Source organism: Felis catus, chromosome A2 (assembly GCF_018350175.1).
Source record: "Felis catus isolate Fca126 chromosome A2, F.catus_Fca126_mat1.0, whole genome shotgun sequence".
In the NCBI taxonomy this organism is placed as follows: domain Eukaryota; kingdom Metazoa; phylum Chordata; class Mammalia; order Carnivora; family Felidae; genus Felis; species Felis catus.
The window spans coordinates 75,382,860-75,408,961 of NC_058369.1; the positions used below are offsets into that span (position 1 = coordinate 75,382,860).

At 42.4% G+C, this 26,102-nt stretch overlaps 1 protein-coding gene across 2 annotated transcripts in view; it reads left to right on the forward strand.

The window, feature by feature from the left end:
* Nucleotides 1-26,102, forward strand: part of VPS41 (VPS41 subunit of HOPS complex) — a 186,059-nt gene that overhangs the window by 120,961 nt on the left and 38,996 nt on the right. For both annotated transcript variants that reach the window (XM_006929098.4, XM_006929099.5), the window contains 7 exons: nucleotides 9,045-9,142; nucleotides 12,557-12,686; nucleotides 14,322-14,437; nucleotides 15,732-15,788; nucleotides 17,099-17,160; nucleotides 18,811-18,892; nucleotides 22,740-22,832. In XM_006929098.4, coding sequence (XP_006929160.1) covers nucleotides 9,045-9,142; nucleotides 12,557-12,686; nucleotides 14,322-14,437; nucleotides 15,732-15,788; nucleotides 17,099-17,160; nucleotides 18,811-18,892; nucleotides 22,740-22,832 — 638 coding nt within the window. The remainder of the gene's footprint in view (nucleotides 1-9,044; nucleotides 9,143-12,556; nucleotides 12,687-14,321; nucleotides 14,438-15,731; nucleotides 15,789-17,098; nucleotides 17,161-18,810; nucleotides 18,893-22,739; nucleotides 22,833-26,102) is intronic.

A 26,102-nucleotide genomic window follows, 5' to 3' on the forward strand; every position in this document is an offset into this window, starting at 1 on the left:
TTATTTGGTGTTCTGTTATAAATTCAGTTCGACTCTCTTATAATCTCGTAATTCTTCTTTCTGCATTAAATTTTTTCTGACATCTTATCATGAGAAAAATTAAAACATACCAACAAGCGAAGAATTCTCACAAAACGAGCACCCATGTAAGCGCTCCTAGGTTCTGCAGTTAAGATTGTGCTGTATTTGCATGTCTGGTCCTCTGTCCATTCCTCTTCCAAGTCAGGACTCTTTCCCTCTCAGTGCTGGGAACTCAAACGTTTGTTGTTGGGTGTGGCATTGGTAAATTTTCTCCGTAGCAAGTATCAGTAGGAAGTCTGAAACACTTGATGTAGCAAATATATTTTGTTCATTTTATAAAAACAACCACCAGGCACATGCCACGTAGATAGAATTTCATTTAACCTTCACAGCCAGATGAACAGGGCTGTTAGCCCACTTCATAGGTGAAGAGACTGAGGTTCAGAGGGGTCAGGTAACCTGCTCAGGATCATTACATTCATAAGCAAAGAAGACAACGTTTGAACTCAGGATAGGCCGAGTTTCAAAGCTGTTGCTCATCGCCTCTGTGCCATACACTCTCACATGCATTCCCTCTAGCTCACGCCGGCCCTCAGCTGCAGCCAGAGGAACTGACGAGAATGATGGAGGCTTGCCGTGGGCGTTCAGATAAAAACCATAGGGTAGAAAGTCTATAGAATCCAAACACCCCTTTCAATATGCCAGTGATATTACCCGTTCTTCAAAAGCCAGATGAAATTCCGTGGATTTTTTTTTGTCTTTATTTTGGTTCAGCCAAGTATCCCGTTCGGAGAAGTAGTTATGTCAGTTCCCCTTGTTTTATTCTGGGACTGATAGCCCTTCACTGTTCGTCTTCCAAATTGTTAGAGAACATCTAGAATATAGGTGCTTAAAGGGAACCAAATCCGGATTTGTGATGTGATGCTTTCAAACATTTGAAGAAGAAAAGCTTTGTTTGCTCTTTTTTATTGTTTGACTTCAGTTTAGTTGATGCATCAAGGTAGTTTCAGAGCGGGGGAGGGGGGGTTGGTCTCTAAAATTATTTCTGTTTTTCAGTTTAATTGTGGTAAAGCTTAAGGTAAGATCTACTCTCTTAATGTTTTTTTAAATGTTTATTTGAGAGAGAGAGAGAGAGAGTAGGGGAGGGGAGGGGTAGAGAGATAGGGAGACACAGGATCTGAAGCAGGCTCCAGGCTCCAGGCTCCAAGCTGTCAGCACAGAGCCTGATACAGGGCTTGAACCCACGAACCATGAGATCATGACCTGAGCTGGAAGTCGGACACTTAACTGACTGAGCCACCCAGGCGCCCCTGCCCTCTTAAATTTTTAAGTGTACAATACACTGTTGACTGTGTGTACAATGTTGAACAGGAGATCACTAGAGCTCGCTCATGTTGTTAACTGAGACTTTAGGCCCATTGATTAGCAATTTCCCACTTTCCCCCTCCCGCCCTTGGCAACCACCATTCCACTCCTTGATTCTATGGGTTTGACTCCTGTAAATACATCCTAGAAATGGAATCATGCGGTATTTGTCTTCCTGTGACTGACTTGTTTCACTTAGCATAGTGTCCTCAGGGTTCATCCGTATTATTACAGAATTGTCCTCCTTTGTCCTCCTTTCTTGAAGAATTGTCCTCCTTTCTTGAAGAATTGTCCTCCTTTCTAAAGGCTAAATAATATTCCATTGTCTGTCAATATACCACATTTTACTTATCCATTCCTCTGTTGATGGACAGTTAGGTTGTTTCTACGTCCTGCCTATTGTGAATAATGCCGCCACAGCGACCGTGGGAACGCTAAGGTCTCTTTAAGATACTGATTTTAATTATTTTGGCTAAATACGCAGAGGTGGGATTGCTGGATCATACGGTAGTTCCATTTTTCATTTTTCGTGGGACCTCCATGCTGTTTTGCATGGCGCTGGGCCACTCTGTTCTCCCCCCAGCAGCATACAAGGTTCCAGTTTCTCCACGTCCTCACCAACATTTGTCTTTTCTTTTCTGACAATAGCCTATTTACAACTGAAAGTGTAACTTCTTGGTTTGACCCTTTTGACCCAGCAGGTCCTTGACCATTATGACCTTTTCCGCAGCGTAAGCAGCATGTTGTGAGCCGCTCCCTAAATCACTCCTCATCCGTGCTGCTTCCTGAGTGCCAAAGTTGAGATGAGATTATCACAGGAACTGAGCTCTGTCATTTAGCACAGTGGTGTGGCGAATATTGATTAGAAAATATGCAATTAAATTGCGGACTACACTTGCTTTAAATGGCTTTTGTCTTATGTGTACTATTGGCTCCTGGCTTGAATGTTTTTGTTATTTTGTCCATTAGTCATCCCCTTCTATTTTATGCCTGTGTATGAGGTCTTCTCCCTGGTTTGCTGATGTGAAACATGGTAAAGTCGCTTTTACTTTCCTGCATCTGCTTCACAGCACAGCCCTGAAGATGTTGGAATGTTGTAATATCCAAATGCATTTTCTTAAATCAGTGGTCAGCCTGACAGAGTGTCCAAACTTACTGGAGAGTCATTATGAAATACTAATACTAGCGACTGAGGGGTCACATTCTCTTGGGAGGAAGGCAGTATCACAAAGGGACCTCGATGCTTTTTTCATAAGTGAATGCAAGACAATGAAAGATAATTGTTCCTGTTTGGAAGTTGCTTGAGAAACTCCTGTTTGTTTGCTTTTTAAGACTGAGAGGCCAAAATCTCTAGCATATGATTTTATTTAGCTCCAGTAAAGATACCAAATCCTCTGGGTCACATCTGCTGGGGATTTTGAAAGCAACAAAGTGAAAACAAGGGCCTAGAACAAAGAAGGAGTGCAGATTGTGCTGAGTGCTTTTGCGCTTTGTAGCACAGCAAATTCAAGGGAGGGGCCAGGCACCCCGGCCGCCGGCCACGGAACCACCAGAGGACTCTCAAAGCCTTAACTTGCATTTCTGCCAACTAACTGTAGCACACTTTTAACCTGAGTATCTTTGTTCTGATGTTTGCTTTCTAGTGTGAATTCTATCTGGGAAAAAGAAGCCTTCAGATTCCTGCTTGAGTTACCTTCTACTTAACTTAAGAGGTTACCTTCTACCTAACCTCTCTGAGCTTTAGTGTCCAGTCCCCCCACCCCCGTCCCAAAATCAGTACAGGGTGGTTATGGTAAAAAGAAATCATGTCTGTACAATATTCTGCATCCTGCCCCTCCGCATAGGGAATGTTCATTAAACGGGAGCTGTTCACAACACTACGATTATATTTAGTTACTCAGAGAAAAGAGAGAAAAACAGCATTTCTTTTAACAGTCAGACTAAAATACTTTTGTCCACAAAGTCATTTGAAATAGGGATGCCTGGATGGCTCAGTAGGTTAAGCATGTGACTCGATTTCGGCTCAGGTCATGATCTCACGGTTGGTGAGTTTCAGCCCCACGTTGGGCTCTGCTCTGATAGCACGGAGCCTGCTTGGGATTCTCTCTCTCTCTCCCTCTCTCTCTGTTCGTCCCCTGCTTGTGCTCTCTCTCTCTCAAAATAAGTAAATAAACTAAAAAAAAAGTCAATTGAAAGAGAATTGGGGGAAAGGTATAGGTAAACATTTACCATTCCGAAGAGATTAGTGTATTTCATGCCTGCATTTTTCAGTGAAATGTATCTTATAAACCTATATGATACAGATGCAAGTAATCAAGAATATTGATTTAAATATCACTTACAGGTCTGAATACACTGATAGTGAGACAATCTACTTGTGAATTATTTGGAAAATGGTCTTTGTGTTCAGACCTAAAATCTTGATTTTTATCCTTTACAATTTGATATACATTTCTAATACTTTTTTAAAATGAAAACATTTTAATGAGCACTTACTGCATTGTTTTCTTTCATGTTACAAACACCATACCTGCTCTTGAGGGGCTGATGGTCATTGCTGTTTTCACCCTTTTCCCTACTCTTCTGAAAATAAATTCTCTCGCTTTGTACAGTACCTTTTTTTATGTATATTTCCATTTTTGCATAGCGTGTTGTATTTTATTTTATTTTATTAATTTTTTTTTTTTTTTTGGTTCTAGACTCAGGCTCTTTTAAGTCAGACAGGATCTTTAACATTCTGATACTTCTCAAAGAATGTCTAATCCATATTGGTGCTTGGCGATTCTTTTTTTGAGTAGTTGATAACCAGAGATGTAAGGAGCAAGGTACAAGAAAGGTTTTGCTAATTTCTTTTTCAGTCACGCGGCAGTCGTTTGGAAACTGTTAGCGGGTCTGCTGTCGGAGGTCCAGCAGTACCTGCGTATTTGTGACTCTAACCCTGACGCCATTGCCTGGCTGATGGAAAGCTCGTGTGTCACCCTGTAGCATTTTGTACTTGGAGGATTCTCAGAAGCGGCAGCATAACTCTTCAGTCTGCCCGAGTCGTCACCTGACAAGGGAACAGCTAAGTCACGCGACCAAAACCACATTGACAACGTTGACCACACAAATGAGCGACAGAGTGGACCTGAGAGCCCCAGATACGAGTGAGCGGGAAGGCCCACCGATCGCCGCCAGACCCGCTGTGGGGCCCATGTCCGTGTGAGAGAAAGTAGAGGGTGGAGGGGAGCCAGGGGGCATCTGGTGAATTTGAGGTCAGGAGAACTCCCGCACGGCAGACGGGTGTTCCCAGGAGAAGACCACTGGCCGCTCAGTGGGTGCGGGGACCGCGTTGAGGAGCATGAAAGCTGAGTAGGATCGGGACTGTAGAAAGGAAAGAGAAGGGACAGTGAAAGTGGGGAGGGAACAGGGCCAGGAAGTCTCAGAAAGCAAGAGGCCGGGTTTTTAACACTCCCTCCCAGAGGAGGGAGCGCTCTGCTATGTTTGAGGAGCTGTCCCAGCCCCTGCCTCTTCCTAAGAGATCAGGGACCGTGTTGTCGCCCACAGATGAGCACCAAAAGGCACCAAGGTCAAATCCCATACTCAGGCTTAAGGAAAAGTAAACAAGGAGCAGAATAACATCGTTGGCAATGAAAGCAAGAAACCAGAAAGAAACACCCAGAACAAGCGGGAAGACTTTTTTTTTTTTGAATTAGACATGAAAGAACAAAAAAATCAATTTAAAGAAAATTTCAAATGAGATGACAGAAGTCAAGAAATATTTATAAATGAAAGGTCATTTCAGAAATGAAGATTAAACTAGAAGGAACATGGGCAAACAGAAAGACCATGCCGTCAGAGAAATTGAAGGGGGAAAAGAGGACAATTTGAAAACATCGCAAAGCAAGAAGAAAAAGATTTAACAGTGAAATGATAAATACCAAAGACTGGCAAAGATGATTCAATTGACAGGTAAGGGTCCCTGAAGGAAAAAAAAAGACAAGACAAAGGAATGGAGCAGATCCCAAACACAGTAATTCAAGAAAAATTTCCTGAAACTACGAAGAAACGAAAAGTTGAAGCTAGAAAGTCATACCCTGTGTCTCTGAAAATAGTGACCCACAAGGAGCACCATCAAGATATGTTTGGGTAAAATGACTGGACTTTCAAGACAGTCTGTCGGGCGTCTAGATCTGCGCTGCCCCGTTGTAGTGCTGGATTGAACTGTACCGCATGCAGGATTCTAACGACTTAGTATGAAAATAAGTAAATTGTCTCATTTTTTTTATGTTGTTCCATGTTGAAAACATTTTAGATACGTTGCAGTAAATATATTTTAAAATTTTTACCTCTTTTTACTCTTCAATGTGGCTACTAGAAAATTGAAAATTGCATGCTCAAGTTGTGTTTATGGCCTGCGTTAATATTCCATTGGACAGAGCGGATCTAGAACTCCAGGCCCCCTTCTGCATCAGAGTCCCCATTCTGCATCCGTAGTACCTTCCTAGATAGAATTTTCCCGTGAATAGTCCTTCTGATATTTTCTCTCCATATGCTTAGAATCTCTCTTTTTTTTGTCTTTTTCCTTGAATTCTTCTTCTAGCATTTCAGGGAATTTTTATCTTCCAGAATAAGCCAGGGCACAGCACTGCTTCAGCCCTAACAGGCACCTCATTGCTTCATCAGTCCTACTCGAAGTGAGCACAGCGCCCCCTACAGGGCCCTGGAGCCATCCCCACACTGTCTTTGTCTCCCTCTAGGAATAGCATTTTTCTCTCCTCTTTCTTCCCCCTCACCAGCTTTGACCTTGTTTTGTTTTAGTGCTCTCTAACCAAATTTGTCTTTATTTTCTTTGTGATTTATCTTTTTTTAGGTAAACCATTTAAAAGATGAGCTTCTGTGGCAATAGACCTAAAAACTCTGTGTGTTTAAACTAGTTTTCTTTTAGGCAAAAAATAAGGAATCATCATTAGAATGATTAAAAGCATTGATATGTGGGAAAGAACAGAATTTCAGGGAAAATAAATTAACTGAAACTTCCACTGGTCCATTGGAAAATTTGAAATAGAAAGCCCGGTCATTACTGGAAGGTATTTTACAAAATCAGCCCATAACGTTTTATATCATTTATGCATGTTCTTCAGGAGAATAAACATTACCATTCCACATTTCCTTCTCTTGGCACTAATCTTGACACGGTTTTTACGTACGACATCCTTTCTTCGTAAATAGCATTTTTCTAGTTAGTTTGTAATTTAGTTACTGCCTAAATTACTACTAAATCTCAGGAAAGTCTGGTAAGATTTAGTACTTAACAAAAGCATTTATTACAGCGTCTGGAATTGACAAGTGAAATAAATACATGGTTCTGGACATTTCTCCTTGTTTTCTTTTGGAACACCTTAGATTTTCCACTGTTCTTAATTAGAGAACAGGAAGTCTTCTGTCTAATGCATGGAAGCCGTTGTGCACTGGGAAATAAGTATGTAGAGCAGGGAAGATTTGGACAGAATTATCTCCGAGCTTTTCTGTTCTGTTTCGTACAGCTCATTCATAGACATCCGGGCTTGATGTGTATTTGGTTACCTTGGGAGAGCCCCTGTGTTCCTTGTTAATGAGCAGCGTATATAGCATCCTGAACGTGGAGAGTATCTTGTCCACCCATCACTTGCTAGATGGTGTTCGTCCTCAAGTGCCTATCGTAGACCAGCACATCAAAGCTTCCTTGTACTTACCATGAATCTGTGGCATCTCTGACTGATTGATTGCACTGGGGGTATAGCATTTCAGTGATGAAATGTAATTTAGTAAAGCAGAACTCAAGTCCATTTCTACCAGATGGGGTTTAACCACCTCAGGAGTCAGTGCAGTCAAAATCTCTGGTTAATATGCCTGTGTGTCTCCTAGAATGTGACACTGCCACCTCTTTGATCACTGGCCCCACACTGTTCAGTAGCACCTGGACATTCCAGACCTCCCCGGGCCTTACCCCACCCCCTCCCCCTACGTAACACAGCAGTGGGAGCTTCTCTAGAATCTTCGGTGCCTGGTGCCCCTGGATGTGCTCATATGTGCACGTGGCTGTGGTGGAGGCAGCCCTTGGCACGTGCACTTCATGTGAACATTGATCACGTAACCACCGTTTTACCGAAAGTATTTGCAAGTGTCGGATACAGATACTCAGTTGAAGCCCACAAAGGTTCAGGAAAAAAGTGTTAGTGGCAATGCTAGGATCAGAGCACCTGCCTTTGGAGTTCTGCTCTGGTTCTTACCAGGGCACCATAACCACCTGTGTGATCTAACCAAGGCCAACATGTAAGAAATACTACCTTTTTAATGCTTATGTTACCATTTAGTAATTTCTTTGATCCTGTGGATCCTCAGTTTTATTTCGGTGTGAAAATTGTGAAAACGGTTGTATAAGGAGGTGGCAATAAAGACAGGCAGGGACAAATCACACTAAGTGACCTGCAAGGAAAGTGGAGAGGAGGTGGAAGAAAAATTCAGGGGTGCCTTATTTCATCTGTGTTAGGGATTTTACTTTTACTCTGATTCCGTTATTTTATAGATGGGAAAAGTTATACCTGCAGAAGTTAAATGACTTGTTCAAGTTCAAGTTATAACCCAGATCTCTTGAGTCTACATTAAATATTGTTTCTAATATGCTACACAGACTTCCCGTAGTCTGGAGAAAAGAATAGTTTCATCCTAGAGATTAAATCTGAAGCTAATACCACAAACTATGGAGAAGATCGGAGTCCGGGAACTCTTAGACAGTGCAGTGGGTCCGAATGAGAGTTTGCTTCCAAATGAGTCTGTGTGTGCAGAGCACGATTCTTGGGAGAGTCTCTGTCAGCCACACTACTGTATCAGCTAGCTTTGCTGTGTAACAAACCACCCCAAACTTAGTTGCTTAAAACAAAAGTCATTTATTATAAGTAGTTTACAGCAGCTATTTATTAGAATCAGACCGTAGCAATATTTGTACTTCAACCACTAAGCTGTCAGGTCTGTGAACTTCATTGTAACTAAATCCATATACTTCTTCTGTGATACACTGGTTCTAAATTTTTAAATGTCTTTGAAAAGAAAGAAATTTCTTTTTTTCTCTGACCTTTATTGCACTTAGGGAATCATGGTGTTTCATCACAAGGCACTCTGTATTAAAACACTTTTTTTTTTTTTAACTTACAAGTCTTCAAAGAAAATGTTTCTTGTTTTTTTAAAAAAGTTAGTTTCATAGTTTCATAATTACAAATAGTACTCTTTTGTACCACTGCAGTGCCCTAATTGTGAAAAACCTAAACTCAGGCATTTAAAAAAAAAAATTATTATTGTCATTAATAGTAGTTAACATTGGATTTTGTGGGTTTAAAAGTGCCTTCATGGGGTTGAACTATGTCATTTATAAATTAGCTGCTCACAATGTCACCTTGGACTGTTCACGCTGGTGTTACTGTCAGGTTTGCTTTTGCTGGTGATAGAAAATTTCAAGTGTGAGTTCCCGGATATCCTTTCCTGGCACTTCACTATTGTCAAAAAAGGGTGATTATCCACACCCCCTTTGCGTTGGCTTTCTCCAGTAAATCCACCCAGCGTTCGAAGTCTGTGTGTTCTTTCCTTGGTGGGCTGCTGTTTGCTCCTGTTAACACGGAGTCTTCTCCCCGTTTTGTTTGCAGTGTCTCAGTTTGAAACCGAATTCTACATCAGTGGGCTTGCACCTCTCTGTGACCAGCTTGTTGTGCTTTCCTACGTCAAAGAGGTTTCAGAAAAAACGGTAATTTTATTCTATCCTTTTTTTTTTTTTTACCCCAAATACAAAAGGAAGTGCGGATTCGGTTTTTAGCATTATGCCCAGATCGGATTGCCCAGGAAAGGGCTGTGCTGTAGTCTGAGCAGAAGTTCCCGACCTAGAAAATAAGGTCGGCAGAGGTTATGTATTTACCTTTCAGAAGCTCCGCTCATTGCCTGCCTTTGTTCCTCTTGCTGAGCAAAGGGGAGTCATTTTTTTCCCCTCTTTTTTCCATCTCTTGGTATTTTAGGCGAAAGGAATGAAGGATTCCTTTTGCTGAAGGGCGAAGAAACGGAGCTGACACTGTGCATTAGCAGAAATGACAGCAATGAAGTTGATCTGCCACAACAACAGGGGTCCCAGTGGTCAGAGGGAATTACGGAAAGGGCAGTTCGTTATTTCCCGTGGTCCAGACAGATTTGCTTCCTTCCCAGTGGCCTTCCGATCCCGAGCAGCTTGATTTTGCTTTGAAATGGATTGTGGCGAAGTCTCAGTTATCAATGCAAATGTGAGGGAAGGAGACGTAGGGCTGATAGAAAGCAGCAGAGAATCCAAACATCGTTGGATATGACTTTGGAGGGAAGCCTGTACGTGTGATCCAGTGGAGGCCACGTCCAGCGGAGACACTCGGTCTTCCTTTGAAGCTTGGATGAGCCCCCTTGCCAGCTTCTCTTCACTGTTAGCGTCCAGGGGTGCTGCCGGGAAGGGAGCAGGGGTGGCTTCAAGGCATAAACAAGGAGAGCTTACCATAAAGGATTTTCTCTTAGATGCCACGTATGAAAGAAATTGCAAATTGATTGTCTGGTCCTCTACAATAAGAAGGCTCTCCTTGTCCATATCCTCTCCTTTTCTCCCCCCTTTTCAACTGGCTAGGACTAAAATGGGGAGAAAAACCCTGGGAGGCCTGGTTTTGAAGTGGTAGCTTGAGAGCGTTTCTCTGAGCGAGCACTTGCGGTGGGAAGTCATTGCTATAGTAACCTGAAGCTCTGGGCGCCCACGTTGCTAGGCGATGGGATGCTTTAGACTTAAGTGAATACTCAGAGCTACTAAAATCAATAGGTCTGGCTTCTAGCCCTGTTGCAGGACATCACTTTATTATTTTATTTATTTTATTTATTTATTTATTTATTTTTTTTGAAAACAAAGGAAAGCAGTGGCTCCCAAGGGAGTAAAAATACAGTGCTTTCTGATGAGGAAGGTGGGGTGGGTTGAGAATGTGATTGAAAGACAGAGGAAGGAAGCAGTAAAATGAAAAAGGGAAAGCCCGATGCACAAGTGAGGAAAAAAGAAAGGAAGCAAGGAAACCTTTGCTAATAAAGGAAGAGGATTACAAAGGAGTAGAAACCAAAGAAAGGCCAACCCCATAGACCACATTAGAAAATGGAATTTCTTCAGAGGAAGACTTGTGAGGGTCTTGGGGATGATTTACAGTTGTGTGTGCCAGTACACGTAGCTTTTTATATAGCACTGAAGTACACCTGAGATCCTTAAACACAGAATAAACTGACAAAATTAAGACAAAGGCGTAAAGCAAGCGTGGGGGCCAAACCACTCCCCCCTTTGTTCTTTTCTCATATGAAAAAGACAGTGTAACTGCGACATTAGACAAAATTCGTCCTTATGTCACGCATATCCTCCTCCAGAATAGTCTCCCCATTACACCCGTCACGTACGTGCGTTATTCCGCACCGTTGTTGTCATGGTCGCACGCTTTTCTGTGTTGCCCTATTTTTGTGAACCTTATTCCATTCTCTCTCCATATGGCTGTGTCGTCTCCTGTCATTATCATTTATAGTGGCCGTGGACAATTCCATCTGGATTTATTCAGCTGTCTCCCTTATGTTTGTTCCATTCATTAACAAAGCATACGTGTAGCAAGAATCATGCTAAGCACTGGGGATCAAAGGCCAGCAAGACCAAAATCTTGCTCCTGGGAAGGTCACAGATAAGCAGGGGCCGCACCACCAGTGAGCAAAAGGTTGTAAAGGAACAAGATGAATCACTGATGGTTTTCTTATGCATTTAAAGGAGCTATTTATGTGGCCAAGCAAGGTGGTTTTCTTTTACTATTATTTGCTTCCAGTATTTTTTTCTATTCTTGCTGTTCTAATTTGGATTTTGTTTTTGCCCTTGTTACAGCAGTTCATTTTTTAAATATTACAACCTTTCCACTTTTTCCCATTGTTTCAAAATTGAGACGGTTCTCATTTTTCCACAGATGTGAAAAATTCTGCTGTATACTCCCTTGTTTTTGCCCTCTACTAGTCGATCTTTCATAATTGCTGTTTTATTTTTGCCATGTTTTTAAACGTATGAGATGCAAAGCTAATGTCATTGCCTCTCAGTTAACCTGACAAAACGGATCAAAGAACTCTTGCAGGCTCACTGTGGTTCTTGGGGGACGTGGGGAGTTGGGGGACATCTCCCACGCGGCCCCGCCTCTGGGTTCTCTGCGCCAGTGTCCCACGGCTGCGGGTCTTGAGGCTTCGGAAAACCGGCAAGTGTATGTTTTATGCCTGTGTGCCAAATGCTCAAAAAGCACAAACTTTCAAAGTAAAACAAACTTGACTTCAAGTCTGAGGTTTACCGTAAGTCCCAGTTTTGCCACACATTGCAGTCTCCCTATTACATGACTTTTCTTTCCTACAACGACATCCCCCGTTCCTTCATCTGTGATATGTGGAGCAGTAATACTCACTTAGGTAATTTAAGGGGTAACTTATGAGCTCTGTGAGAACAATGTGCGTCTCATCGCCTTCTAGGTTAGTGGCGCTGCCACAGGCCCTAGAAAACCCTCTCTCCCCCTTCTCTCCTGACCTAGAGGTGCACTGTCCAAAACTATGGTCACTCACCGTATGTGGCTATCTACGTTTTAATTAATTAAAATGAAATAAAAACTGTTTCTCGGTCGCGGTAGCCACGAGTGACTCTTGTCTGTCACATTGGGCGGCGCACATGGCCACCGTCGCCCTCTTCGTCTGAGCGCATTCTGCCTTAGACGTGGCTCTCGGTCCCTGGCTTCTCAGCGTCACCAGTGAGTGTACCAGTGGTGGCAGTGGCTTGGCAGTTTGTCACGTTATTTTTATGCTTCCCCACATTCGTGAGGAAGAGCCGAAGCCGGTTGTGGAAGTGTGCGGTGGCCATGCCCTTGGAGCTGGACGGGCCGCAGTGGGGACCGCCAAAGGACTCAGTAGCACCTGTCCCCTTGGTCTCACAGAAAAGTCAGAAGATAACATGGTGTGACAAGGCTGTCACGCAGGTGGTTAGAAGGGCCTACATCTGTCCAAATTATGAAACCAAGGCATTTAACTAGGACTGACTGGAACGCATCTGTACAGTTTCTAGAAACATAATGAAAACATGCCTTTTCCCTCCCTTCCCTCCCCCGCCCCCACCCAGGAGAGAGAATACCGTGCCAGGCCTCGACTGGATATCATCCAGCCGCTTCCTGAAACCTGTGAGGAGATCTCTTCGGACGCTCTCACCGTGAGGGGCTTTCAGGAGAATGAGTGCCGAGATTATCATCTAGGTGAGAGCTCAAGGCTCTGGCTCATGTTGTTTCTTACGCTTGTGGGTTTTTTCCCCTTTCACGCTGTTAGCACAACCAGGAATTTAAATTGAGGTGCTGGAAGGGTCTTAGAGAATATCTGGGCAGGCCTGTTGTGTTGAGGATGAGGGCACAAGGCTCAGACGTATACTGCAGAGCTTGCTTGAGCTCCCACAGAAGGGAGGGGGAGACCAAGGTGAGGGGCTCCGTGGGCTTGGTTCTTATATTGTATCTCTTGCCCTGTGGAGTGTGACACCCACGGTGACATCAGGCAGCATGGTTCCATGGTTGCCAGATGACTCCCAACTGTGTACGTCTGGAAAGCGTGCTCTGGGATGGCAGACAGTCGTCTTCCTGTTAGTGACCAAATGCCTGTCGCCTGGGAGAGTGCCCGGCAGGGACTCGGGGTTCGCCGAGAATTTGTTGAGTGGGTGAACGAATACGCTGGTCACTACTCAGAAGTCAGGGATGAATGGCTGTTATTTGGTCATTGCCAGGCCATCTGTGCTAGAGTGTCATCACATCATCCAAAAATACAGTGATGAAAGTAGAACAGCCTAAGCTTTCTTTTCGAAATTTTCCTGCTTCAAAAGCAATGGATGTTTTTGTTTTTGTTTTTGTTTGTTTCCAGAATATTTTTGGTTCTCATTTTGGCCAAAGGAAATAAAGAAATATTCTATATGGTTTGAGCTTGCTTGCTTTCTTTTTTTTCATTTTATTTTTATTGTTTTAATGTTTATTTTTGAGAGAGAGAGGGCACAAGTGAGGGAGGGGCAGAGAGAGAGGGAGACAGAATCTGAAGCAGGCTCCAGGCTCCAAGCTGTCAGCACAGAGCCCAACATGGGGCTCCAGCCCATGAACCATGAGATCATGACCTGAGCCGAAGTTGGACGCTTTACTGACTGAGCCACCTGGGTGCCCCCAGTTTGAGCTTTCTTATACGGAGCCCCTAATCAGTTGAGAAATTAAGAGTATATGTATTCTGGACTTGGCAAAAAGCAAATGTGATTCACAACCGGAAGTGTCCAATCAAGGCATTTTGCTCAGAGCAAACTCTACTGCACACTTAGCAACCCTTCCAAACAGGTTGTGTAATTGAATTCTGCAGGAAACCCTCGCGACTGGCGTTGTGCACAATGTGCTGAAATGATAGATGATGACCCCGGGGCCTGGGGCATCTGTCATTTATGCTTTAGGTGGCCTTGACCTTGATGAGGAGGAAACATTTATTGCCAACTGTGGGGTGTAATTGTTCTGTAAAAATAGAACAGTGCTGTAAATGGCCATAAATTAAGTTTATATACAGAAGATGAATTCTAACACACAGGTGACACAGAGCATTTTGATCACCATCTTTCAGCCGAGGTCACAATGTTAATGTGTTAAACATAGAATTATAAACTACCTTATTTTTTCAAAGTTTTTTGATATTCCTTCCTTCCCTCCCTTTTTTCTTTTCAATAATTGTTTGCCTTCAGACAGAGCCAAACAGACTTGCCCAAAGGTAGCCAAGTTTTCTGTTTCCTCTGGAATTGTATAACCTGAGTCCCTTGAAACTGCTGCTGAAGCATCTAATGCCAAGCCACCCACGCTGTTCCTTTCTTGCCTCACCTACAGAGTACTCTGAAGGGGAGTCACTCTTTTATATCGTGAGTCCAAGAGACATTGTCGTAGCCAAGGAACGGGACCAAGATGACCACATTGACTGGCTCCTTGAAAAGAAGAAATATGAGGTAGTTCTGATTTTACTTTCCTGAAAGTATGGTGGCAACAGAGGATAAAAGGTTTGTGTAATAAATCTTTCATGTCGGTGAATTAGAACGCCCTAAGCTAAAAATAGGTAGGAGGCTGATAACTTTCCAATACTCTTTTCAGAAATGAGGGGAGAAAGGATTACAAGGAGGTTAACTGGTTTCGTTGTTCAGTGGAGGAAGAGGTGTGGTAGAGGGAGTGAGGCACATTAGATGCAGCCTATTCAAGTGTTTCTCCTATGGTTTTTCAAGGAAAATAAAATTGAGCTAGTGTTTCAGAATTGTCCCTTCTGTCTGTTAGTGACAGCATTCATTTGTGCTAATTTCATACATAAGATTAAGCTATCAAATCAATACTCACTTGGAATTGTTTGAACTACTTGTTCAGAGATGATGATGATGTCCACCTCACCGAGTCTGGATTCAGACTAATTTGAGTAGAAAAATGTCCCATGATGACTTTTTTTTTTTAACAAAAAGAAAACCTTTTAACTTTAAAAGCTGTAAAGGTATTATTACGGTTGGCTTAGAGAAACTCTCTGGATGGGCTTACATACTAATAAGCTGAAAACAAACAGACACAAAATAATCTACTCATTTACTGCTTTAAGTTTGTAACCGCCTGAAAGGATTTGGGGGGAAAATGGTTTTCATTTATAAACTAGCTTGAGTCCCAGCATTGCCACAGAGTTCACCTCAGTGATTACCATATTGCTTCAGATCCAGCAGTTCCTTAAATAACTTTATGTTTTAGACATTTGTGTTAAAGTAATAATTATGAACTTCCCAAGATAAAAGTAAAAGTAGGGTTTTTCGAGATCTTAATTGCAGATACACTTAACTGTGTGCATCAAGTTTTTTTGTATCCCACAAAGGAAAAGTGCCCCTTTGTCACCGTACGTCATGCAGATTTAGAATGACAGATGAATTTTTTTGTTTCTTTGAACCCCGGAGATGTTGCTGTATTTTGATTTGTTTCTGAAATGTGATTCCAATATCCTAATGTGGAAATGCATTCAAATGGAAATAAGAGAAGTCTTCATTTTGGTTGACTGCTTCTGTTGGAGTTTGAATGCAGGGAGGTTCATTCAACCATAACATTAAAAATGCCCATGCTTGAAGCAAAAGCCATGGGAAAATGGGGCTTTATTTATGTAGTCTAGAACTTTAAAACATAATAAATATAGTGTTTATAACCTCAATATCTTCTTTCCCACTCTCTTCCATTTTCCCTCCCTTCTTTTCTGCTCCCTTTATCGTGCTTTTGTAAATGTAGGAAGCTTTGATGGCAGCTGAAATCAGCCAGAAGAACATTAAAAGACATAAGATTCTAGTAAGTGTGTCATTTTATTATTTGAAACATAACTTTACCTTTTGATAAGTTATAATGAGACTGAAAGTAATTTGAAAAGAACAGGTTTTTTCCTACCTTTTAGAGACTTTATTTCAGACCTTCCAATCTGCAAGGTCAAAATATTTCATTTTATTGAATCAGTGTCTGCTTGTAACCAAGAGGCTTGACTACCTGCTAGGAGGCTGTTTTGGGTAATTTGGAAACTGGATTTGTGACATGCACTTTAAATACAAAACTTTCCCATTGTGTGCGGGGGAAGTTTTCTTTGCATTATCCCAAAATGTATCCAGAGTAGTTTCATAATGCCAGATTGCCTCAGTGTCTCCATAATAAGAGTCATATGTGTCATGGAAACGAATCTAGGACCTCGGATACAATTTTCAGTGCATTTTGGACTATGGAAAAATACGGTGACTGAAAGCCCATTTCTTTGCTAATTGTGACAGTGAATGTGCAGATGGAAAGAGTGTGAAGGATCTTTAGAGATCAGCCAATGCAGGACCATTGTTCACAGATGAAAACTGGAAACCTAGTGGTCTTTTTTTTTTTTTTTATGTTTATTTTTGAGAGAGAGAGTACAGGTGGGGGAGGGGCAGAGAGAGGGTGGGACACAGAATCTGCAGCAGGCTCCAGGCTCCCAGCTGTCGGCACAGAGCCTGACGCGGGGCTCGAACTCACAAACTGTGAGATCATGACCTGAGCTGAGGTTGGACGCTTGACCGACTGAGCCACCCGGGCATCCCTTTTATTAAAATTGATTTCCAGAAAAAAAAAAAAAATTGATTTCCATGTTGGGGCGCCTGGGTGGCTCAGTCAGTCAAGCCGCCGACTTCAGCTCAGGTCACGATCTCGCGGTCCGTGAGTTCGAGCCCCGCGTCAGGCTCTGTGCTGACAGCTCGGAGCCTGGAGCCTGTTTCAGATTCTGTGTCTCCCTCTCTCTGACCCTCCCCCGTTCATGCTCTGTCTCTCTCTGTCTCAAAAATAAATAAACGTTAAAAAAAAATTTATAAAAAAAAATTGATTTCCATGTTTATTTACATCTCATATACTTTTCCCCCCACAATAAAAATCACCTAGGGGCGCCTGGTGAAAATAGAAACGCAGATGCATTTAAACGTGCTTAGGAAGGAAATGAGCATAATTACGTACAAAACACTAAGGTGTATAAAACAGATTCTAAGCAGTAGTGTGCCAGCAGGACCCTAAGGTCATGGCCTGCTCAGGAACTGAGGCTCACCTTCCCAGTTTTTCCAGTTAATTATGGAATTCCTTCATGTCGTTTTCCCTAGGACATTGGCTTGGCATATATAAACCACCTGGTGGAGAAAGGAGAGTATGACATAGCAGCACGGTAATAATGATATTTTCACAATTATTTGTTAGTATAAGTAGAAGCGAGAAACGTTTACAGTAAAATAAGCCATTCTCTGAGGTTGGCATTTTTTTAGATCTTTCTTGCAGGGGTAATTTTTGAGTATTAGCGGCCTTAACCGCAGCCTGGCTTTGTTACTTACCCACCTACTGTCTCATTTTCACCAAACAAGGGATTTAATGAGAAGGATGTGAAAAACATGAAGCGTGTGAGAGTTTACCCTTTTTATAAGCTAACAAGGTAGCACATCGGTTTCACGGGCGCTGGCAGAAGACGTGACTCGTAGGTCGGAGACGCAGGCCTGCCTCAGCAGCAGCCGTAGCCGGAGCGTCCACATTTGTGCCACATCCCACAGCCCCAGTTCCTACAGAAGGCCGCCGGGTGGCACTGCGCAGGCCATCGGGCGTGTTACAGGAGAAGGGACCCTGAGCTTAGGGCATCTGATTCTTTCATAACGAGCAGTAATCCTGCCTGCCCTTAGCTTCAGAGGAACACGGTATTTTTATCATCACCAACCTGCCCTCGGCTCTGGAGAGAAACACTATCTGTGTCTCTCATTTCCGGGGCTGTTCACTTCTACAGACATCCTTGAGAAGGCAGTCAGTACCACTGCCTTCAAGGAGAGGGGTCTGCCAACAAGAGGGTGGCAATTACACAGAACTGACCAGGGGCGCCTGGGTGGCGCAGTCGGTTAAGCGTCCGACTTCAGCCAGGTCACGATCTCGCGGTCCGTGAGTTCGAGCCCTGCGTCAGGCTCTGGGCTGATGGCTCGGAGCCTGGAGCCTGTTTCCGATTCTGTGTCTCCCTCTCTCTCTGCCCCTCCCCCGTTCATGCTCTGTCTCTCTCTGTCCCAAAAATAAATAAAAAACGTTGAAAAAAAAATTAAAAAAAAAAAATAAATAAACAGAACTGACCAGATTTCAGGCTTCAGGTTTGCAAGAACACAAATGTTGTATAGTGATTGTGTGGGTGTGTGTGGGTGTGGCTCCCCCTGGAGCTTCAGGGCGCTCGCCTGCGGGACTGCACAGCAGCTTGGACACCTAGCCTTGAGGCCTACCTATTATTTTCTGAGATTTAGGGAAACGTGGTTTTTTGCAGCCTAAATTAAGTGTTTATTCGTATATAAATATTTCTCCAGATGATATACAGTGATAGGCTTCCAATTTTCTGAAGTCTGATTTTGTAGTCTATTATTTCAAGCCATTCAAGAAGCGGTTTAAATTGGTACTTTCGGGTATGGTGACATTTCTTCAAGGCCCCAAATCGACTGGTTCCCAAACCAGCAGTGCTCATCTGGCTTCGTAGGAAACCCAGAACGGGATAATCATTGGGAAAACTCCTACAACTCCTAATCTTAGTCTTCTGAAAGGGACTCCTCTTTATTTCTAAGTATTTCATATCCATTTTCATGATTTCCGTCAACCTTGTATATGCAGGCAAGTGGTTGTCTAGTAATACCTTTATGTTCATTGGCACTTGAGATAGAAATTTGTCACAACTCTGCGATGAGAGATTTATCTAAACCAATAGAGGAAATGTATTACTTATTCTTTTTCTTTTTTTTCTTTTTTTTCTTTTTTTTCTTTTTTTCTTTTTTTCTTTTTCCTTTCTCCCTGGGATGACTGCCAGCAAATGCCAGAAAATTCTTGGGAAAAATGCAGCCCTCTGGGAATATGAAGTTTATAAATTTAAAGAAATTGGACAGCTTAAGGTAAGCTAGCCTTATTTTTAACTCTTAATTTTTGTATGTAGGATATTAATATTGAGACGGAAATAAAATGAAGACCATAGTAATCAGTTTCTTCCTGGGAAGTGAGTGTTATCTCAGCTAGAAAGAAACATCAGAACATAAATCTGGTTTATACTTCATGTGTATAAAACATATACCTATATGTTATACCTTCTTACATCACTCCAGTTCTCTCTGTGTTTAGATGAAGTGTTTAATGTCCTTTCTAATGAATACGGAAAGCAGGTATAGTCTCATCCTGCAGATTATAAAAACATGAGTCGTTTTTCAAATGCACTGAAGAATTAATGTACTTTTCAAATAATATTTTATTTGTTGGAAGACAGATGAAAAGTTTGACCATGTAACTATAACACGTAATTCAATATTTCATGTCTTTACCTTCTTTTTTTTTCTTTTTCAAGTTCTTATTAATTTCCAGTTAGTTAATATACAGTGTACTATTAGTTTCGGGTGTAAAATTTAGTGGTTAGCACTTACATACAACACCCAGTGCCCCTCATGCTTGTTGATGTGATAAGTGCCCTCCTAGCATAATACATTCTAGCTCCATCCATGTCATTGCAAATGGCAAGATTTCATTCTTTTTTATGGTTGAGTAATATTCCACCTTCTTTATCCATTTATCAGCCGATGGACATTTGGGCTCTTTCCATAATTTGGCTGTGGTTGATATTGCTGCTAGCATTGGTGTGCGTGTATCCCTTCAAATCAGTAATTTTGTATCCTTTGGATAAATACCTACTAGTACAGTTGTTGGATCGCAGGTAGGGTACTTCTATTTTTAACTTTTGAGGAGCCTCCATACTCTCTTCCAGAGTGGCTGCACCAGTTTGTATTCCCACCAACAGTGTAAGAGGGTTCCCTTTTCTCTGCATCCTCGCCAACATCTGTTGTTGCTGGAGTTGTTAATTTTAGCCATTTGACAGGTGTGAGTTGATAACCTCATTGTAGTTTTGATTTGTATTCCCTTGATGATGAGTGATGTCGAGCATCTTCTCATTTATCTGTTAGCCATTTGTATGTCTTCTTTGGAAAAATGTCTGTTTGTGTCTTCTGCCCATTTTTTTAACTAGATTATTGGTTTTTTGGATGTTCAGTTTTATAAGTTCTTTATATATTTTAGATGCTAACCCTTTATCTGATAGGTCATTTGCAAATATCTTCTCCCATTCTGAAGATTACCTTTTAGTTTTGTTGATTGTTTCCTTTGAAGGAAACGATTTACCTTTCAATTTATTGCACAACATCCAGATTAAATAATATTGTTATGTTTGTTTAAAATATTTAATTCCCCCCCCCCCAATATTTGTGAACCTTCTCTTAGAGTTATGAATATGTTCTTAAAAATTTCTAGTTATAGGGTGCCTGGGTGGCTCAGCCAACTCTTGATTTCAGCTCAGGTCAGGATCCCAGGGTTGTGGGATCATGCCCTGTGTCAGGCTCCACACTGAACACTGAGTGTGGAATCTGCTTGAGAGTCTCTCTCCCTCTCTCCCTCCCACCCTCCCCCTACCTTCTCTCTCTCTTCCTTCTCCTCCGTCCCTCTCCTCCACTAGTGCTCTCTCTCTCAAAAAATTTTTTAAAAACTTAAAAAAAAAAAAAATTCCCAGTTGCTCAGGCTGCCCGCCCTGTGACATCTGCACTTTTGCCCGCATGCTATTCTTCTTCCCCCAGGGACACTTCTTGTCTTGTTCACTGGGCTGCTCCTGGAGGATCTTATCCAGTCCTGTGGCCATGTGTACGCTGATGGCTCCATAACCCATACCTCTCTTTTAAATTCAGTGTCTGTCCTGGAAATGCGTGATGGCCATTTTTACTTGCATGAACTGCTGATAACAATTACTCAGATGAACATGAATCCGTTGCTTTCCCAAATTTGGTCCTCCCTCTCTCAGTCTGTATCTGTGACTTCACGATACACCCATCCCTCCATGCTTTACGGCTCACAGCCGCTGCCCTGATGAGAACATCTGAGCTGCCTCCCGATTCTGTTTAATCTGCGGCTCTGTCTTACCTTGTCAGCACCTCTCCTCCCCTCCACTGCTGCTGCCTTGACTCTCGTCTGTGCCGTCGCAGGGGCCTTCTGACAGACGGACGAACAGCCCTACCCAGGGCTAGTGGTTTAAAAATTAAATCTGCTCTTCTCCCTGCCCTTCTGCTTGAAGTATAAAATCCAAATTGCTTTCATTGCCTCACTTCCCCTTTCTCTCCAGATTTAGCTCACTTCTGTGACCCCTGTCCCACGTCTCTGAGCCCCTCTGGTCTCCCTGAACACAGTGCGCATCCATGGCTCCACGCTATTCCTTCTGCCCTTCCCCATCTTTCTTTTCCTGATGGACTCCTGGTGTCCATTGCATCTGCCTCGGTATATAGGCTCCACCTCTGCTCACCCAGCACCTTGTGAACCCCTTTCTTAGAACACTTAGCACACAGGCTTGCAGTTGGCTGTTTAGATGTGTGCATGCCATCCTTCTGAGGCTTTGAGCCCCTTGGGATGGTGACTCTAGGTCTGTGTCCCCAGGACAGAGTAGGGTGATGAGTACATAGTGCACTGCAGGGTCATTTAACAGTGTTTGGAAATTCAGCACTCAACACAGCACTCCAATGGCTAAAGAACGCAAGGTGTGTTATTTTCCCTTAATTTCAAATGATGATTATAAGTTTTTAAAGAGTGATAGATTCCATTTTAAGGAAAAAAATAGGGATAGGTGACCTGTAACTCCTTGATTACTTAAGGTAAAGCTTTTATTTCTGCGACATTCTTCCTCCTATTATTTAGAAGTATCAGGAAGAAGAGAGAGAGAAAGTTTAACCTGAGGCAGTTTTTTATTCATCATTCATTCATACGTACATGTCATAGATACTTTTGAATATATATTGTAATGTGTTATAAGACAGAGTTTATTTGGATTTTTTTCATAATAATTTTCTAAAGTACTCTGTTGCCATACATTAAAAAAAAAAACAACTTTTTTTTATGATTGTTTACCTTTGGGAGAGAGAGAGAGCACACACACACAGAATGAGAATAGGGCAGAGAGATAGGGAAACAGAATCCAAAGCAGGCTCCAGTCTCTGAGCCATCAGCACAGAGCCTGATGCGAGGCTGAAACTCAGGAACCATGAGATCCTGACCTGAGCTGAAGTTAGATGCTTAACTGACTGAGCCACCCAGGCGCCCCATCTGTTGCCTTACGTTTTTAAAAGTAAAAATACACAGATGGTCTCCTACTTACAGTAGTTTAACTTCTGGGTTTTCAACTTCACATTGGTGCAAAAGTGACACACAGTAGAAACCGTACTTTGGATTCGGATTTTTTCTTGGGCTTGTGATACATGGGACAAGCCTCTGTCGCACTGCCGGGCAGGGCAGCCAAGGGGAACTCCCGATTAGGTCAGCTGCACCATCACCTGGGTCAGCAGCCCATATGCTCACGAGCATTCTCTACCCACACAGCCATTCTGTTCTTCATTTTCAGTACAATACTTGGTAAACTAAGAGATATTCAATGCTTTCTAATAAAAGCAGGCCGTGTGCTTTTATTTTTAGAGGATTTTGCCCAACTGTCGGCTAATGTAAGTGATGTGAGCACATCTAAGGTACGCTCGGCTAAGCTGTGATGTTCGGTAGGGGGGTACTTTAAAAGCATTTCTGACTTAAAATATTCTCAATTTGTGATGGTTTTATCAACATAACCCTACGATAGGTGGCAAAAGATCTCTGTACGTTTACATTTTCTATGTAATTGGAGTATGGTTTCGTTTTGTCCCTTCTGAAAAGATTTTTTTCCTTTTCCTTCCTTAGGCTATTAGTCCTTACTTGCCAAGGGGAGACCCAGTTCTGAAACCACTCATCTATGAAATGATCTTACATGAATTTTTGGAAAGTGATTATGAGGTACGGCCATTCTGACACGGTCATAGTTACTTTCTCCCAATGGGAAAGTGGTAAGAAATCTAGAAAAGTAATACAGGGAAGCAGGGGGTTGAAAGGGAGCAGATTTGTGGGTCGTGTGTGATAGATAAAGCCGAGGTGAGACCCTGATGCCCACTCGTGTCTGCGTGTCTGCATAGACCGTGAAAATCTCTAGTCTGCATACGTTGTGACCAGTTCCTCTGTTCCTTTATAATTTCCTACAGCTAATTCCTTTGGCTCTTTGAAAGGGCTAAAGAAAAAGGACTAAGTACTGTTTGGTGATTTTGTACACAGAAGAGCAGCCACCCATTGATGCTGGAGACTCAGAACTAGGTTTGCCAAAGGCAGAATGAAGAGAAACCTGGGGGGGGGGGGGGCGCGGTGTGCAGGAATGGGGAAGGAGATTGGAAAAGATCTGCTTGCTTATTGATGGCGGGGAAAGGCACCGTCTGCAGCTCCTTGTAAAGTTCCAAGAGCCTAACCCAGTGATAGGTGTTCGTTTTTGGTGCCTCGTAGTATGCTACCAGCTGTCCCTGCCATCTTGTATCTTGGTGTTATGTTTTAGAAGATGAGGGGGGCGCCTGGGTGGCTCAGTCGGTTGAGCGTCCGACTTCAGCTCAGGTCACGATCTCACGGTCCGTGAGTTCGAGCCCCGCGTCGGGCTCTGGGCTGATGGCTCAGAGCCTGGAGCCTGCTTCCGATTCTGTGTTTCACTCTCTCTCTGCCCCTCCCCCGTTCGTGCTGTGTCTCTCTCTGTCTCAAAAAATAAAAAACGTTAAAAAAAAATTAAAAAAAAAAAAAAAAAGATAAGGAGGACTTTATGTGCACCAGAACTTGAGGTGGCTTCCAAAAAGGTTCATACATGGAGGAGGTGAGCAGACTGGAGTGCCTGGCTTCTGAGTGCCTTGTTAGGATCCTTCTTTACCAATAACAGATTGAATTTAAGGAAAGTCCCATGGCAAACACTACTAGGTTTTAACTCTGACATGAATTTTAGACCTTAAGGTCTACAGGGCCCCTTAAAATAGTGATCCCGTATGCGGATAACGCAGGTATGCGGTCAGTTACTTTCCGCCAGGTGTTCCTGGATATGAAAGATTCAAGCAGCCTGAGGCACATGCGATCTGTATTGTTCCCTTGCTTTTACAGCATGGATCTACTCCTTTCTAGATCTGTAGATGTAGATCTCCTAGAAGAGTTTATGGTAATAGTTTCTGTCATTTATGTTGGGTGCCAGCTGATGTTGGGTGCCAGCTGATGTAGGCTAGAGGCATGGTTCCTATTCATTTCCCATTGCGTTCAGTTCTACAGAGCTTTATTTAGAACCTTCCACGGTCTAGAACGCGCTGGATCCAAGAGAAATTTAAAAAACACAGTCCTATCTTCAGTAGATTTACAGGCTGAGGGTGGAGACCACCTCGGTAAGCTTTAAGCAACCGGACTGTAAGTGACACAGGGCAGAGTGATATGTTCTATACAAGATCTAATGAGAGACCATTATAGACCATTATTGGCCATAGTTATTGGAAAAGATTTCTTCAGTGAATAAAGACCTGTAATGGACTTCTGTTTCTTTCCAGTATGTTCTGAGTAGAGAGAGTGGCTGTCATAAATATTCCATCTTTGTACATCTTCCCAAAAGAGAATTATGAGTGTCCTATAAAAATGATGGAGAAAAATATGAATTTTATTGAGAAATACTGGAGCTTAGTATACCTGCCCTCTTTTTAAAATAATGTAATTTAACCATGGAAACCACAATTTTATTATTTTTATGATTGTGTTACAATTCTTTCACATGATTCAACTCTTTTTCAAGAAATGGTCTTAAATTCTGTATCCTTAAACCGATCCTATTGATTCATGTCTGGAAGCCTGTTGACTGAGACAAAAAGAAACAAGCATGACTTAAGCTTAGATTTCGTGGCTATTTTTTCCTGAATAATCAGGGTGTCTGCCTGGTCAGTACTGTTAAGAAGGGTCTGCATAATTTATTGTCACTGTCATAAGCTCTTATAAATTGTCCACCTTCCCTTAATCTTAATTTCATGTTTAATTTTGAATTAAATTGTCACAGAATTGACCAGGCAACAGTGTTCTGTAGCAACACTTTTGATCATGTGTTAGGTGGATGAAAATTTTGTGTCACTAAACAGCACTAAAGATCAGACTGAAAACAAAAAACAGCTGTCTACCTCTCTAGAATATTGACTTCTCAGTTTTCTTCCTAAATGAAGATATGAAGTGGCTGTATTTACTTGGAGGTAGTGATGCTTCATGGCTTGTTTCTATGGGGTACAACCTAGCAGAATTATTTTATTATTTAAAAAAAATTTTTTTAAACATTTATTCATTTTTGAGAGACAGAGACAGCATGAGTGGGGGAGGGGCAGAGAGAGAGAGAGAGAGAGAGAGAGAGAGAGAGAGAGAGACACGGAATCTGAAGCAGGCTCCGAGCTCTGAGCTGTCAGCACAGAGCCCGACGCGGGGCTCGAACCCAGACACGATGAGATCATGACCTGAGCTGCAGTTGGACGCTTAATGGACTAAGCCACCCAGGCGCCCCATAGCAGAATTATTTTATAAGTGCCATGGGCTAGCCAGTTGTGCCACTAGAGCTCCATAGTGAGTTAAACTTTGTTGCATAATACTGATGACAAATGTATAAGCTTATTAAAAGTAGGACAACTGCTCTGGCATTTCATTTAATGAACACTGTATAACCTCGTACTTAACTCTGATGGGCACTGAGGTGCTCTCTCACTCTCCCCACTCGATCAGAACAGCCCCCTGATAACCGTGTCCTCTGATTAATCGTAAAGGCCACAGGGTTGATTGCATCAGTATTTCTTAGCACATCTGTTCGAGGGTGCACGGAGCCAGATAAGCAGAGAAAAGCCTAATGTGAAATGTGATAAGTGTTTATTTCAGTTTATTTAGGAGTCATCGTGTTTTTGTCACACAGTGTGACCGGTCATTTTGTCTTATTTTGTGTGAGAAGTTGTCAGTGCTGCAAGACTGTCACATGAAAGGGGAGAAGAGAAAATGGAGCCAAGCCTTTCCCAAACAGTATTATTCCTGGTCTCAGGGCTACTGAGAGCCACCAGTGTTTGGGTGGGAATCTTTTCAGATTTTTTTTATTTTATAAATTATGCGGTCTTAAAACAGAAACTTGATCCAAAGTATCATTTTGGCTCGAAGAACATTTTAATATTCTGATTTAATGATTTTATCCGATACAACATCTTTACT